The 14,681-nt window shown below is 37.2% G+C and overlaps 2 protein-coding genes across 2 annotated transcripts; both read right to left on the reverse strand.

Annotated features, from left to right (window-relative positions):
• Positions 1-281: 281 nt before the first annotated feature.
• On the reverse strand, positions 282-3,341 carry LOC110224531. Its single transcript, XM_021010683.1, has one exon. The coding sequence runs from the start codon at positions 3,317-3,319 to the stop codon at positions 587-589; it is 2,733 nt and encodes a 910-aa protein (XP_020866342.1). The 5' UTR covers positions 3,320-3,341; the 3' UTR covers positions 282-586.
• A 499-nt stretch (positions 3,342-3,840) lies between these two features.
• On the reverse strand, positions 3,841-10,717 carry LOC9327674 (vacuolar protein sorting-associated protein 53 A). The gene is made up of 23 exons (XM_021010685.1): positions 10,649-10,717; positions 10,481-10,575; positions 9,798-9,854; positions 9,548-9,698; positions 9,224-9,294; positions 8,904-9,028; positions 8,357-8,517; positions 8,117-8,258; positions 7,819-7,882; positions 7,409-7,594; positions 7,273-7,314; positions 6,927-7,022; positions 6,794-6,853; positions 6,650-6,727; positions 6,470-6,550; positions 6,319-6,384; positions 5,868-5,945; positions 5,656-5,789; positions 5,484-5,577; positions 5,122-5,199; positions 4,695-4,757; positions 4,455-4,523; positions 3,841-4,363 (listed from the first exon to the last, which is right to left on the reverse strand). The coding sequence occupies exons 1-23, from the start codon at positions 10,659-10,661 to the stop codon at positions 4,250-4,252; spliced, it is 2,118 nt and encodes a 705-aa protein (XP_020866344.1). The 5' UTR covers positions 10,662-10,717; the 3' UTR covers positions 3,841-4,249.
• Between the last annotated feature and the right edge of the window lie 3,964 nt (positions 10,718-14,681).

Genomic DNA, 14,681 nt, shown 5'->3' on the forward strand with positions numbered 1-14,681 from the left:
CCAGCTTGTGTCAAAAATTCAGAAAGATCTAACTGTGGGAAGTCTTCTATCTGAGGCCAAACGTTTGATACTTCTAACCGAACTGCATCTCCAAATGTGTGTTTATATCCCAAAACAGCTCGTTTTCCTCCGAAGCAACCTAAAACCTGTTAAGACTCGATAAAAGACTAAAAGACTCTAAAAACACACTTTGACTCTTTAAAATATATGATCTAGGAAAGAAAACAAAGACTCAAAACCTATAAAAACACAACATATCAATAACAAAAGTAAATTGCTGAAGGTAGGCAATCCAAGATGCATGTCGCGCCGAAATTTTATCCTGACTTCCCAAATGCTTCAACGCATCATGATCCGTGTAAAGAATAAATTCTTGATGAAAAAGATAATGACGCCAATGCTTTATAGCTTGTATGATAGCATAAAATTCTACGTCGTAAGTACTATAACGAGCACGCGATCCCGCTATCTTCTCACTATAAAAGGCCACGGGACGTCCTTGCTGACTCAAAACGGCACCAATACCCAACTTGCACGCGTCACAATGTAGCTCAAAAACTAGAGAAAAGTCGGGCAAAGCAAGGATCTATGTTGAAGTAAGTTTCTGTTTGATCACTTTAAAGGCTGCCTCAGCTTCAGGAGTCCACACAAACGAAGAACCTTTCATGCAATCAGTGAGTGGAGCCGTGATGTTGCTAAAATGGTGAACAAAACGACAGTAAAACGAAGCAAGCCCATGAAAACTCCGAACATCACTAATTGTTTTAGGAACAGGCCAAGATTTAATAGCTTCCACCTTACTAGGATCCACCTGTAATCCTCGGCTGGAAACAATGTAACCAAGGAAGAGAACTTGATCGGAACCAAAGACACACTTATGCCGAGCGGCAAACAGTTGTTCCTTTCGTAGAACGTTAAGGACATCCTCCAAATGTGCTAAATGACTCGCCAAGTCTGCACTAAAGATGAGTATATCGTCAAAATACACAACGACGAACTTACCAATGAAAGGACGTAATGCTTGGTTCATAACACGCATGAATGTACTTGGCGCGTTGGAGAGACCAAAAGGCATAACCATCCATTCAAAGAGACCCTCTCTTGTCTTAAAAGTTGTTTTCCATTCGTCTCCGGGACGGTTACGGATTTGGTGGTAACCACTCTTAAGATCCAACTTAGTGAATATAGATGCACGTCCAATTTGATCCAAAAGGTCATCAAGGCGAGGAATAGGAAAACGATAACGAACCGTAATCTTATTTATCGCACGACTATCAACGCACATTCTCCATGAACCATCCTTTTTAGGGATAAGTAACGCCGGTACCGCTGTAGGACTCAAACTTTCCCGAACGTGACCTTTGATAAGAAGATCTTCAACTTGACGTCGCAACTCATCGTGTTCTTGGGGACTCATGCGGTAGTGAGGACGATTAGGTAACATTGCATTAGGCACTAGATCAATATGATGTTGGATGTCGCGAAGTGGTGGTAATCCTGTGGGTAAATCATCCGGAAACACATCACCAAAACGAGATAGCAAACTAGTGAAAGCAGGTGGAACCGTCGAATGGGAAGACACTGTTGCAGGTAGTGACACTAATGCCCATAATGCATCAGAATCGGTTAATTGACTTTCAAAGGCTGCCTTAGGGAGAATTAACAAAGATTTCGGAGCAGCGGGTTTTGACAATACTGATGTAGTAGTTGGAGAAGGAAGAGACGCCTCAGTCTGTTCTTTAGTCGGAACAAGTGTAATAGTACGATCTCCAAACAGAAAACTATAGGTATTAGCCTTACCTCTATGTGTTGTATCACGATCAAACTGCCACGGTCGCCCTAAAATAATGTGACATGCGTCCATAGGGACAATATCACAACACACTTCCTCTGTATATGTTCCTATGGAGAACGAAATTAAAGCTTGCTTGACAACACGAACTTCTGTTTTTGCATTGAGCCAAGCCAATGGATACGGAGATGGATGAGCGGTCGTCTTGATTCCCAATCGACGAATAGCATCGTCTGAAACAGCGTTTGTACAGCTACCTGAATCTATGATTAGCTTACAGATTTTCCCATTAATAGTGCAAGTGGTGCGAAACAGAGAAGTACAAAGCCATGACTCTGTTGGAGCGCGAGGAGTAAAACAGCTTCGCCGCAAAACAAGGATTGACGATGAATGACCTGTATCTCCCTCAATGAAATCAATGGCCGGCTCATTCTGATCAGACCCGTAATCGTCAAAGCGAGGTTCATCTTCAAAATCCACCTCTTGAGTCAATAAACCTCTGCGGGTTTGATTAGGACAAGCAGTTTGTCTATGTCCGTTTTCGCCATAACTAAAATAACGCAGAGCTCCTGTTCGCTGTGGTCTAGAAGCTGAAATTGAATCTGGTGGAGCTCCTTGTCTTGTTGGAATATTACGCGGAGCCGTTGTATCAGGAACTTGAGACGAACCAGACTCATTTGTTAGCTGTGTGGTGTAGCGAGTGCGTGATGATGAAGTGTTCCAGCTGTTCTTGTATTGAAGCTCCATCCCGAGGGCCCGTTGGTGTGCTTCCGAGACAGATGTTGGGTTGAATTGCTGCAAAGGAATTTGTAGTTGAGAACGGAGGCCACCAATAAAGCGAGAAACAAGTTGTTCGTCTGTTTCTGTAAGCGTGGTACGTGCCGCCATCTCAAAGAAATCTGAAGCATATTCATCCACAATACGTGAACCTTGTCGCAAGTTTTGAAGCTTAGTATACAAGGTCCTCTCATAATTGTAGGGTAGAAAACCCCGACGCATATACTTCTTCAATTTCTCCCACGATTCAATTTTAGCTTTACCTGAACGTCGACGAGATTCTTTAAGTTGAGTCCACCATGCCATAGCTCTACCTTTAAATCTCGTAGCCACAAGTGAGACACGAAACTCATCAGGAACTTTCTTAAAATCCAAAACTTCTTCCACCACATTAAGCCAGTCAAGAAACTCTTCAGCTTTAATGCCACCTGCAAACTCTGGAATTTCCAATCTGAATCCTGATTCCCAACGAGGAGTGTTGTTATTGTTGATGTTGTTGTCGCGTAGACGGAGCTGCTGGTCACGTGCTTGACGGATTGGAATTGCAAACAGATTGTCAACTACTTCCTCATCATCTTCTTCGTCAAACTCAACGCGTCGTTCCCGTCTGTTACCTTGCTGGGTTTGTAACACCGTTGTTAACGCATTCTCCACAGCGATTTGTAGTGCTTCTTGCAGTCCCTGGGTGAAATTCATCAAAGTTTGACGAAATTCTTCATGTTGTTCGTCATTAGTCTTTCGAGGAGCCATTGAACGTCGTCGAAAGCAAAGGATCGGGCTTTAATTGAGAAATTAAAGCGCTAGAATCTGATACCAACTGATGTAGCTTAGCTACGATAACACAACGATCTTGTTTAGTCTGAGAATGCCCAAGAGTCGAAGTCTTCTTATTCCGTTGAGAACACTCTTGTTCTTGCCGTAATAAGGATTAAGAGAAGAAATATCTTCAATAAATTCAATAATAAAAGTTGTGTCTTACAATGAAGGAATCGAGTTCCTTATATAGAGAAAACCAACACCTATGAATTGTTAAGTTTCCATTAGCTAGAACCTAAATTAAGAGGAAAACTTCAACTCTTATTGCTAAAAGAAAAGGAAAAACAGAGCAAGAGAAAAGAAAGGAAAAACAGAGACCGACTTTATCACCCTGCATCACAAATGCACGCAAGTTTACGCTTTTTTTTCGACATCACCCAAGTTTATGCCACTGTGGGTTGCTTTGTATTGTTCTGGAAAGTCTCAATATGGAAATATAAGAACCTAATAAAGAAACAAATCATTCCTTAAAGAGTTTCCTCAAGGTACGGTCAATGAACTTTCTTATAGCTAACGGTTGCAAGTCAAGTTGTAACATCCTCACTGTTTGCTATGAACTAAACTACTACAGCCGGATAGTGATTTCGGATGGCGGTGCAGGTGGGATTGGAACCGGTTGTGGATTTTCTGCTGCAACCAAAGGCTGTGTGATTCTTGGGGCATGCTTATTGAAATCATCAAGTATACTCTGCTGAGTGGCTTTCGTAAGACCCTGCAACATCAAATATGTTACACCTTTCTCTAAGGACCTAGTACATTAAGATACCTGTTTTGGCTGAATATAAGAGAGGATTTTCCAGACAGTGAAGAGAATGTTACTGGAGGAGGATGTTAGTGTGAGAGTAATCAAGTATGAAAATGGATTCAGAATGCCAAAATTGCCTTAAGGTCTAAGATGCGCTGAAGCTTCATGTGTGTTCCTTTTGGAAACAGTGCACTATATGTGTTTGCCACTGAATCGATTGGGGAGAGTATGACCTACAGTAAGATGATATTAGTTTTCAGAGAGCATAGAGACTAGAGAGAGGTAGGAAAATAAAAGTTGTCTCGATGGTGCTCAGGCGAAAACCTTTAGGACTGCTTCAGCTCTGCTCATTTGACGCTTCACGAATTCCGAATAGCTTGCAGCACTTACAGTCTGCAATGCCATTTCCAAAACAAAACAAAAAGTGACCAGCTTCGGAATCATAGAGTATCATAAATGCTTTATAACTTTGGCCAAGAATACCCAATGCTTCATGGTTAACAACGATAGATACAGAGTCCCCAACAGAGGCACTGATACATAAACTGGAACTGATGAGCTAACCTGTCTGTCAAGAGATGGAATATTTAGAAGAATCATCTCCATGGCTTGCGTATCTAGCAACATCTGTGAAAAAGACGGAGAAACATAAGGGCTCAGAAACATAACATGGGACACGGATCTCAGGCATCTACACTGTTTGCATGCAAAGGATTATCCTACCATGTAAACCCAAACATAGTCATTTTAACAATAACAAAAGCAGAAAAGCTGAAAGAGAAGGATTTGATTCCCAACAGTAACTAGAACCACCGCATAGATGTTTGAGTAGCTCTAGTCTTTGCATATACCTAGGTCCTTTTTTCATATGGAACATGATTTCAGCCAAGTCTTTGCATATACCTTATAAACTAGCTAGATCACAACAGAAACTACAAATGGAGAGAATGAAGCCCATGCAAATTGGGGAACATAAAGCACAAAGGCTAACCTGCTGAGCTCCAGTTTCTGATATTTTCTTGCATCTGAAAATATTAGCATAGAACCGTAGCCCAAGGGATGATGCCAACTGTACACAAAATTTCGGAAAAAGGTGGTCATCTGTGAAGTTTGCCAATGCATAACCCCGTTAACGGTTAATGGCAATAGCTTTGGGCTATAGCAGTTCAATTCTTGGTAGAGTAATCAAGTAGAATAAGCATCTATCACACATTTTATTTAGTTATAAGCAAGGAGTTGGTCCAGGCTCAACCCCTGTATGATATATAATAATGCTGATACTAATCGGCTATACGGCAGCAAATAGCAATCATCGGATTTTATAAAGGCATTTAAATCTTACTATAAATTTACCTTTTCCAGGAAGAATTGGAAGTAAACTGGTGTTAGAAGTTCCCCGAGGACAGGAACGCTGTTTTTAAGGATTGTATATATTCCATTTACGTACCTACAGATTTCAAATTGTTGGTTGTATATTGGTCATACTGGTTGTCTATAGAAGCTTTTAACCCCAGTTAGATCTTACTGAGAATGGTCACCAACACTCTCAAGTGTGCCCCATGAAACACGTGCCATCTCTTGCATTTCTGTGTCAAATTTAGTTTCCAGTCCACGGACTAGTGTCATCAATGCTTTCGTTATGACGCACGAAAATTTATCCTGCACATTACCATAGTTTAAGAAAAAATCCAAAATACATATTTGGGAAAAATTACAAGTCCTTCATGTCAATAGTACCTGGACCTCTGACATGTCTACACCATCTGCGTAATGCGGGTCAATAATTGTTGAGACTTCTTCTGCCAAGTCACCAGACTGCAAAAACAATAAAAAATCCTTGTGAAGTGCCAAGTTGTTGTTCAATTAAGCAGTAGATAATATCTTTGCCAATGTACAGTATGAGTATTATATATATATAAAAGAAAGTTGCAAATAAACTGTTAACAACCTGCAGGCCTTGAATGGGAAGATCATTACTTAAAAGGCGGTGGAGTAAGATCACATGACAACAGCATAGAAAAAGTAACTAGACCCATGAAACTTGATGTGACAATCATCAATATCATAACTGGTCTTTCTACAACATACTGGCTTAAAATAATATTAGAACCATATGATACAACCCCAATTAACAACAAGCAAGGCCACACACATATACATATATGTGTAAAAAGTCAAACAAGCTTACTGTTTTGCAGCAATACTCAGCAGAATTAACTATGTAACATATCACCCTTTCATCTATCCCCGAGACCTGCATAGGGGAATTAAGAAAAAAAAGCTTAACAACATCGAAAAGCACACATGGTAAACAGAAAGCAGGAAGCTATGCACATCACCTTTATCTGTTTATGAGTGCCTCCTGTGGAGAGCTTAAAAAATAGCTTTGTAGCATAGGCTTGTAGAACTCGTTGAAAGACCTGTAAAGAGGAAAGCCTTTCATTAGAAGAAACTCAAAATCTCCATCTATCTATACTATGGGACCGTGAGTTAGTATATGCATATCACTATATTGGTACCTTGAATAACTTGAATAAAGTCAGGTTCTTAGTCAGAGCTTTACACTTGTCATAGCTTTTCTTTATAGCCAAAAACAACTGCAAACAAGCATATATCAGAACAATCACACAACTCTATTTAAAGAAGCTTGCCTGGTTACTCACCTCTCTACTGCTAGATAAAATATTATTTAGATTTTCCTCGTCAATATCCCATGTTTCCTCCTGACAGAAAGAAAAATGAATATTAGGTAAACTTGATAAGCTTCGGTTTCTTTAAGCAAATATATCAAATTACCTGAACAACTTTTTCCAGGCATTGCATAAGTTCCTCCTCAATATAAGGGATTAAATGAGGCTCGAAGCAAGAAGAGATAATTCCACGGAAGTTAAACTGCCAGGTCAAGTAACTAGTGAGCAATCATTCAAGTGGATAACATGTCACTGATTTTCCAGGTATGGAAACTCCAACAAGTTGCAAGTCTCATAAGATTGTGCCTATAAACTAATAAAAGTTGAGCCACTTTCAATTGTTCTCTAAAGAATTCCAAAATTGCAATAGGAATTGTACAAAAGAAATGACTGGTGGTGCACACAACATCTGAGATTAGAGAGGGGAAAATTACTAGAAGTAAGAGATATACCCTGCCTCCAGAATCAGATAAATCTTTGATTCCCGTTTTTTGCTGTTGAAGCAGAGGCAGCAAAAAAATTTAGAATGAAGTCTTCAAAAAATTACTAGCGTTTTTCAAAATATAAAAATAAGTACACAGAACATACAGTTTCCACCAAGTCGTGATTAGCAGCAAACTTCATTTCATACATCATGTGAATTTCGGATACATTCGGACTATAATTTTCCCCGTCAACAGTTTCCTCAATGTCATCTCCGATATTCTTAGTAGGAACACCACCACCAAATTTCATTTCAAGTTCCAGTTCAAAATTTAGCGTCCTTTTCAGTTCCTAATCATTCAATGACATCAAAATTTACTAGAGGCCCGAGACATTCCACTATTGCTAGTAGAGAGAATTTGATAACATAATGAAAAGAAACAAGATTTGATGAAAGAGAAAAGGAGGGACACGATAGAAGAATTTATAACCATCATTTAGAAAACGCTCATATAGAAACACAATCCAACTGGTAAATATAACGAAATTTTCATGTTAGGGCAAGCATGCCTGACCTGAAGCAATCTCGCTACAGTTGGCTTCTCTTTCATGTTAACCATAATAGATTCTACTTGGTCCCTGAAAATAAATAATGGAAAGGCAGGCGGTTAATCATTATCTACATATAGTTAGATAATGATTAAAAGTTAATACCGAGGCTCAATTTTCACAGAAAAATGACCAAAATCAGTAAAAGAATAGAGATACAAACCAAAGAAAGGTACACAGAACATGTCAAATTTTCTGAAGACTCCAAGAGAAAAGAATATGAATTTACGAGAGGCCAGTTCAACAAAACTCAGAAGTTGCTACCTTGTTATCTTGCACATCTTGATGCACAGTCCATAAGGCACATGCCACGAAGCAGGAAAAATCTTCCAAATTTCTTGATTTGTTCGGATATGACAATTTATCTGATTGTATATCCGCTGTATTTCATCCAACTTTGTCAATTCTGCCAACAATTAAGCACTTCAAATTACAACAAAGAAAAAAAATATAAAAATTCCAACTTTCAGTGCAACTTATATAGGGACGTTAAGTCTAACATACCAGCTCCTAAAAACTTTTGTTCATATGAGGTAAGCTCCCTGCTGCAAAAGTTGGTTACCAACTCTTCCCTCACAGATGGCTCCAACGCATCGACAACCAAGCAGGAATGGGATAACTTCTTTAGAAAATTTGTTTCCTCTGTCTCTTTCCCAGTACCTAGACTGATATCACAACAGTAGACATTATTGGAACAAGGAGGGCCGTAGAGGATGCGAGAGGGGAAATTGAGAGATTAGTGAAACATCTTAAGACAATTTGTGGTTTACTACAACATGAAGCAGAAAACAGCCTATATGATTATGCAAGTACTATTTTAACAAAAAGAGAGCAGCCAATAAAAAAGCCCTCCATTTATACACCAAGAGTGCAAAATCATCACCTTAGTACCAACAGTTAAAACATACAAAAAAATCCTCTTGAGGTTGAAGAAAAAGAAACTAAGAAAGAGAAGTATCGTCAAACACTAACATTACAGTGAATCTCTTTTTACCACCTCTGTGGACTTACTTAAGTATGTAAAATATGGTAGACTCAGTAAAGGCTGTACCTGGAAAAATCAGAAAATACATGAGACTTAAGAAGTTGCTTTATATTCTCAAGCTTTTCTCTGACATCCGTTATGATAGGAACATCCCAATTCCTTTCGAAATGATTCAATAGTTGGTTTACGGCCTGAAAACAAAGATCATAGGGTCAGAAAATGTGCTAGAAAATCCACCTAGGTAACCTAAAATCAAAAATTGATTTTCGAAATGGCAAAGAACTGCCTTGGGCTCCCATGGTGAACATAAAGCTAAAGCAAGTGAACTACGACCAACTTAAACGTAACCAACAAATGCCAAAGATTGTTTAACTAAAAAAAGGTACCTCGAGCTGGGCAGCTGCCTCCTTGTATTGCCTATTTGACGCCATCCCCTGAAGCTGTACAACGGCAGAGACTGCCATAGTGTGGTTGTGAGTGTCATTAATGAGCTTCTAGTACATTAAGTTACTACATAAACAACAGCATACATTCACTAATAGGTTAACAAGAAACTTCATGTTGCCTAACTTGGAACCCCTAATTATATAGGGTTTGTTTTGTAATACAGTTCAATACTCTTGGCTATCATTCAGATTTCAGGATACCATGACCCGATATGGTGAAGATAGTACTGAACTAGTCGAATGGAGTGATTACTGATAACTTACCTAGCATTGTGAGGCGATGGATGGGAGTGATTACCGTGGTTATGTTCTTCTTTGCAAAATCTAACTTCTTGATGTCACGGCATATTTCTTGGACCGTTGCTTCACTTTTCTCATCATTAGAATTTATCTCTTGAATATTATGAGAGAGTTCCTGGGTTAAAAAGACAAGAGTGATAAGAGAATGAAAGAAGGAAACGATATCTTGAGAGTAGGCATACATACAATATATATCAACCTATGAGAAACTAACCCGTGCAGCAAGTGTAGCATTAGCAAGATCTTCTTTAGCTTTATTTACCGAGTTACGCTGGAGTAATGATAGCCAGACCCAAGGAAAAGATTCAGAAGCACATAGAAGCAAAATTATACAATACAATGATTTACATAAGGTACACATCAACAACAAGAATCAGAATAAGTGATAAGACTACTCAAAAAAATGGTCCAGTATAAAGAAACAAAACAAAAATGAGGAGTTAAAAACTTTCGTAAAGTTAAAACATATCTATAACCTCACATAATAAGCGACCAGGAAGAAAAAGTAAAACAGAGCTTACCTGTTGACGAATAGCAGCAAATAGAGTAGCATCCACCCGCCGAAGTTCACTGTTAATCTTATGAAAAAGTTCCTGTGTTATAAAGAATATACAAATTGTTACACTTTACGAATGAAATGAAAAAAACAGATTGATAAGAGAAACAAAACAAGGAAATGATATCTTGACAATACCAATACAACACATATCAAGCTTATGAGAAACTAACCTCGGAAGCACATGTAGCATCCGCAAGATCCTCAATTGTTCCCAAGTCACTCTGGGAGACCAAAAAATAAGTTTCAGATGTATACATTATTCTTTCAACATATAATTCTTGTACAGTAAAAACATTTACATAAATTCAAGAAAGAAAGAAAAAAAAAAGATTCATCACCTGTGGACGAACAGTAGCTAGTATGGTAGCATCAATCTGGTGCATCTCATGATGAATCCGTTGCATAAGTGGCTTAAGGCCAAGTAGATATGCTTCTGTAAAAGAAAACACTAGACTCACATTCCCGCGACAATCATAGTTAAAATCACGATATCAACAAAGAATCACCTGCTGGGAACATACTCGAAATTGGCGATCTGCAAACAAAGGAGCAAAAGATCAAAAACGAGTTCACAAAATCTTTAAAAAATTCAAAATTCTCGGAAAAACACAAGAACCTATAAGAAAGCGAGGTACGAACTTGTCCACTAATCGACGCCGATAAACAACCGAAGCTCGATATATGCGTATCCCAGTCGTCAAAAGTACTTTTCAAGTCTTTTTTTTTCTTCTGTTTTTTTTTGGTAAACACAAAAGCCAAAAAAATTAATACAGTAAAATCTCTATAAATTAATGATATTTATACTTATTATTTTGTTTCATTGTTAAATTCCTAGAAATATATAAATAAAATTAATGTTTCTATGTTATAAACTAGAAAATTTAATATTTACAGATAAGATAAAATAAAAATCTTTTTTGATAGATAAAATAAAACAAAGACTTACTTAATTATGGAACGTGGAACTAAAGTCAATTCTTTAAAGATTAGACTGGTTTTTGGTATTCTTAAAATAATTCACAATCTCTTGTTATTCAATCAACAATTTGTAAAATTCATAGCAAATCTACTATTATTAAAAAAAATCATAATTTTTCTAGAATAGGCTACTAAAAGTGATTCCATAAGACTTTTTACCTTTTTAGTTGAAAAATATGACTGGAAAAATCACACCCCTAATGGTGAAACAATTTTTCTTTTGTTAGTCCATGTATATAATATTAGAATAAATATATTTTTCTTATTTATGTTAACAACCACAAAATGAGATTGCATATATTTCGGTTCATAAATGAGCCGTATCTAAAATGTATATTATTTGAGTTAAGTAAGGATTAGCTATTATTTTGAGTTAATTTAGAGGTGGTGTCGATCGACACTTGCACGAATTTTGGTCTCCGGATTGCTCGCGCAACATAACTTCTCGGTTTTGCTTCCGAATGATCCATAATCTCCAAATTGGTCCCGAACGTGTATAAACCTGAAAAGACTCAAAAAGACACTAGAAACAACAAAAAAGACTCTAAAAACTACATATATCATGGCTAAAAACGGTAAAATTCATGATATATCATAGAACACAATTTGGCTAAGGATGAATTTTAACCCAAACACCGTCCATGGTAGAAATGTGATTGACTTCACAAAGGCTGATGTTTTTCACTCTCTCACGTTCTGTTGACTGTTGTTGAGCATTTGATGTCCAGAATTGTTGGAGTTTGTGGATAGATTTTTAGCCTTTCTTTCAGCTGTGTGAAGAAGAATTTTTTGAAAGAAACTTACATTATCTGCTTTTCTTCTACAAGGTCTGAAACAGTCCAACCTTGGGTTTCAAAGGTATAGCCATAACATTTATTCGGCTTAAAGATTCGAACGGAAACTTTCTGTGGAAGGATTGATGGACTGGACATAAGGACAATAAAACACTTTTTCAATGAAATAACTGGATGACCAATAATGTTTCCACTGCTCATTCCTCTTAGCAGTATAGTAGATCTCTAAGTAAATAGGAGTATGACGTCCTCGTACTTTTCTGTTTCCTGGAACAAAGTTAGTAGCTATAACACACGCATGAAGGTTTTCTTCACGAGGGTCACATGTGATCACACCATAACGGAGCAGACATAGTAGGTTGTTGACCGTGAGAGCTGGTAGTTGGTACTATCCGAATTGTGTACAGAGCAAAGATACCAAATCCTTTTAGGAGTCGATCATTGACTCCAATAAAAGAATTGGCATATATGGTTCCACTTGAAGTTGATATTTTTTGGGTGGATGCAAAAAATGTTGAGGTTATAGAACTTAGTAACTTACAACTATTAGTCATTTAAAACAAGGAGAAGAAGATCAGATGTTTTAACTAGCGGTAATATGATAGTAATGATTATTTTGTAGTAAATAAGTGGTAGTAATTTTGGATAATATTCTCTCTAATGTAGGATATATTTATTTAACCATGAAATCACACCAAAAAAATAAGAAAATGTTTGTGCCAGCGACATATAATTCTAAAATAAGGCGGAATTTAGTTTTGGATATTCGAGTATTTAAAATTTTCAAGTAAGTGTCGGTTATTTATTCCCATCAACTATAAATGCGATTATTCCTCAAAATATTATCATAAAAAAATAAAAAAATCTGGCCAAGTTTATTTGAGTGTTGTGGTTTGGGTATACCGCGGCCTCTACCTCGATTACGACCAAAGTCGGGTCGGCGGCCTTAACCATATGAATGATTTCCTTGATCATATAAATTATAATTGCCACTTCTACCATGTCCATTCCATTTACCATGACTGTGGCCATGATACTTATCTCTTTGGACGTGGTTAGACTCTTTAGTCTCTTTAGGCTCTTCAGCCCAACGGGCTTCTGATAATAGGGTAGGACCAGGAGGTCTCATTTTACTATTTATAACTCATTGTTTTGCTCAGCAAGTAGCAAAACAAGAGTTTAGACTTGCATATGTGGTAAAAACCTTTTTCACGATATTGTTGCTGAGGCAATATATTGTTTGTGTGAAAGGTCGAGAATGCTTTCTCTAGCAAGTCATTCTCAGTAACTTCCTCACCACGGAATCTCAGTATTGACATTATTTTAAATAGTGCTAAATTATACTCATTCATGGATTTGAATTCCTGGAATCTGAGATTCTTCCGATCGAATCGGGCTTTTGGGTAATAGCACCGTTCTTTGGTGGTTATATTGATTTTTTTTTTTCAACTCTGTCCTGAGGTCCAGAAGATTCTTAATAGTGAGGTACTGATTTTGAGACTCTCATTGAGGTGATGGCGTATGTTAGTAATCGCCTTATATCTTTCTCTTCTGGTGACATTGTTTCCTTCCACAATAGATTCACCAAGCCCTTTTTCCTTTAGGACAATCTCAGTGTCCAAAGCCCATTGTAAATAATTGTCACCAGAGACATTAAGTGCCGTGTATTCATAATAGTTGATTTCTGATATCTATAATATATAGAGTTAAATGAGAACTCATGTAATCGGTTAGACCAAGTCATGCGGTATTTAAGACCGAGCCATGCTTGTCTTCAGCAAGTGTTTTCTAAACAATCATGTTATATATATATGGATGAAATCAACCCTAGAAGATTGATCTAGTATGCAACAACCAAACAATCGGATCATACTAGATTAGGATATTAGGATTTCGCGGTTAAGTTTTAGGGTTTTAGCATCTATGATTTATAGTACTAGGGTTTTGCTAGGGTTTCGGTTTTATGTATGGAACTTTCTATTTATGGAAAGTTTCCTTATATGGAAACTTTCTATTTCTCATCTAGAAAGAAATCCTAAACAAACGTGTACTTTAGAGTTTTGGAATATTTCCTTATGAAGGGGTTTCCTATTTTGGTAACTTTCCATTTTGGGAAACTTGCTATTTTAGGAAACCTTTTATTTTGGGAAACTTGCTATTTTACGAAACTTTCTATTTCTGGAAACTTTCCTTATATGGAACTTTCTATTTATGGAGATTTTCTATTTATGTAAACTTTCTATTTCTGGAAACTTTCCTTATATGGGAAACTTGATCTTAAACCGTGACTTAGGGTTTATTAAACCGGATTAACCTTGGATTTAGGGTTTCGGTTTACTTTCGGTTTAACCTAGGGTTTATATTAAAACATTCAATCTATCATGCCATGCATTAAACATCTTTCCATTCACTAACTTCTCAATTAATTCTCCAATCATAAATCAAATCACATATGCCAATTTTCATGCAAATTTTATCTTATCAAACTTTAATTGGATCATGTATATAAAGCATAATAAATAAATAGCACTTATCTTAATTGGAGAACTGAAACAGAGACCCGAGATCTGATACGGAAATTGGAAACAGTTATGTCTCTTAGCTGGTTGGGACCTGCTACAAAATCTCAATATATATAATCCTGATTCCTGAGAAACTCAAAATTTTGCTCATGGAAACATGGCTAAAGCAATAATCAATGATAAAACATTAAAAGATCAGAGATCAAACAATTGTCGAAACAATAAACAAACAGGTTTCGGTAAGA

The sequence above is a fragment of the Arabidopsis lyrata genome, assembly GCF_000004255.2.
Source record: "Arabidopsis lyrata subsp. lyrata unplaced genomic scaffold ARALYscaffold_1, whole genome shotgun sequence".
Taxonomy (NCBI): domain Eukaryota; kingdom Viridiplantae; phylum Streptophyta; class Magnoliopsida; order Brassicales; family Brassicaceae; genus Arabidopsis; species Arabidopsis lyrata.

What these genes read in the sequence shown, in the direction of transcription:
- LOC110224531 (XM_021010683.1), bottom strand. Translation starts at nt 3,319, where the DNA reads ATGGCTCCTCGAAAGACTAATGACGAACAACATGAAGAATTTCGTCAA.
- LOC9327674 (XM_021010685.1), bottom strand. An exon ending in CCATCGCCTCACAATGCTAG is followed by an intron (nt 9,295 to 9,547) that starts GTAAGTTATCAG and finishes ACACTATGGCAG; the next exon opens with TCTCTGCCGTTGTACAGCTT. An exon ending in CTGAGTATTGCTGCAAAACA is followed by an intron (nt 5,946 to 6,318) that starts GTAAGCTTGTTT and finishes TTGTTTTTGCAG; the next exon opens with TCTGGTGACTTGGCAGAAGA.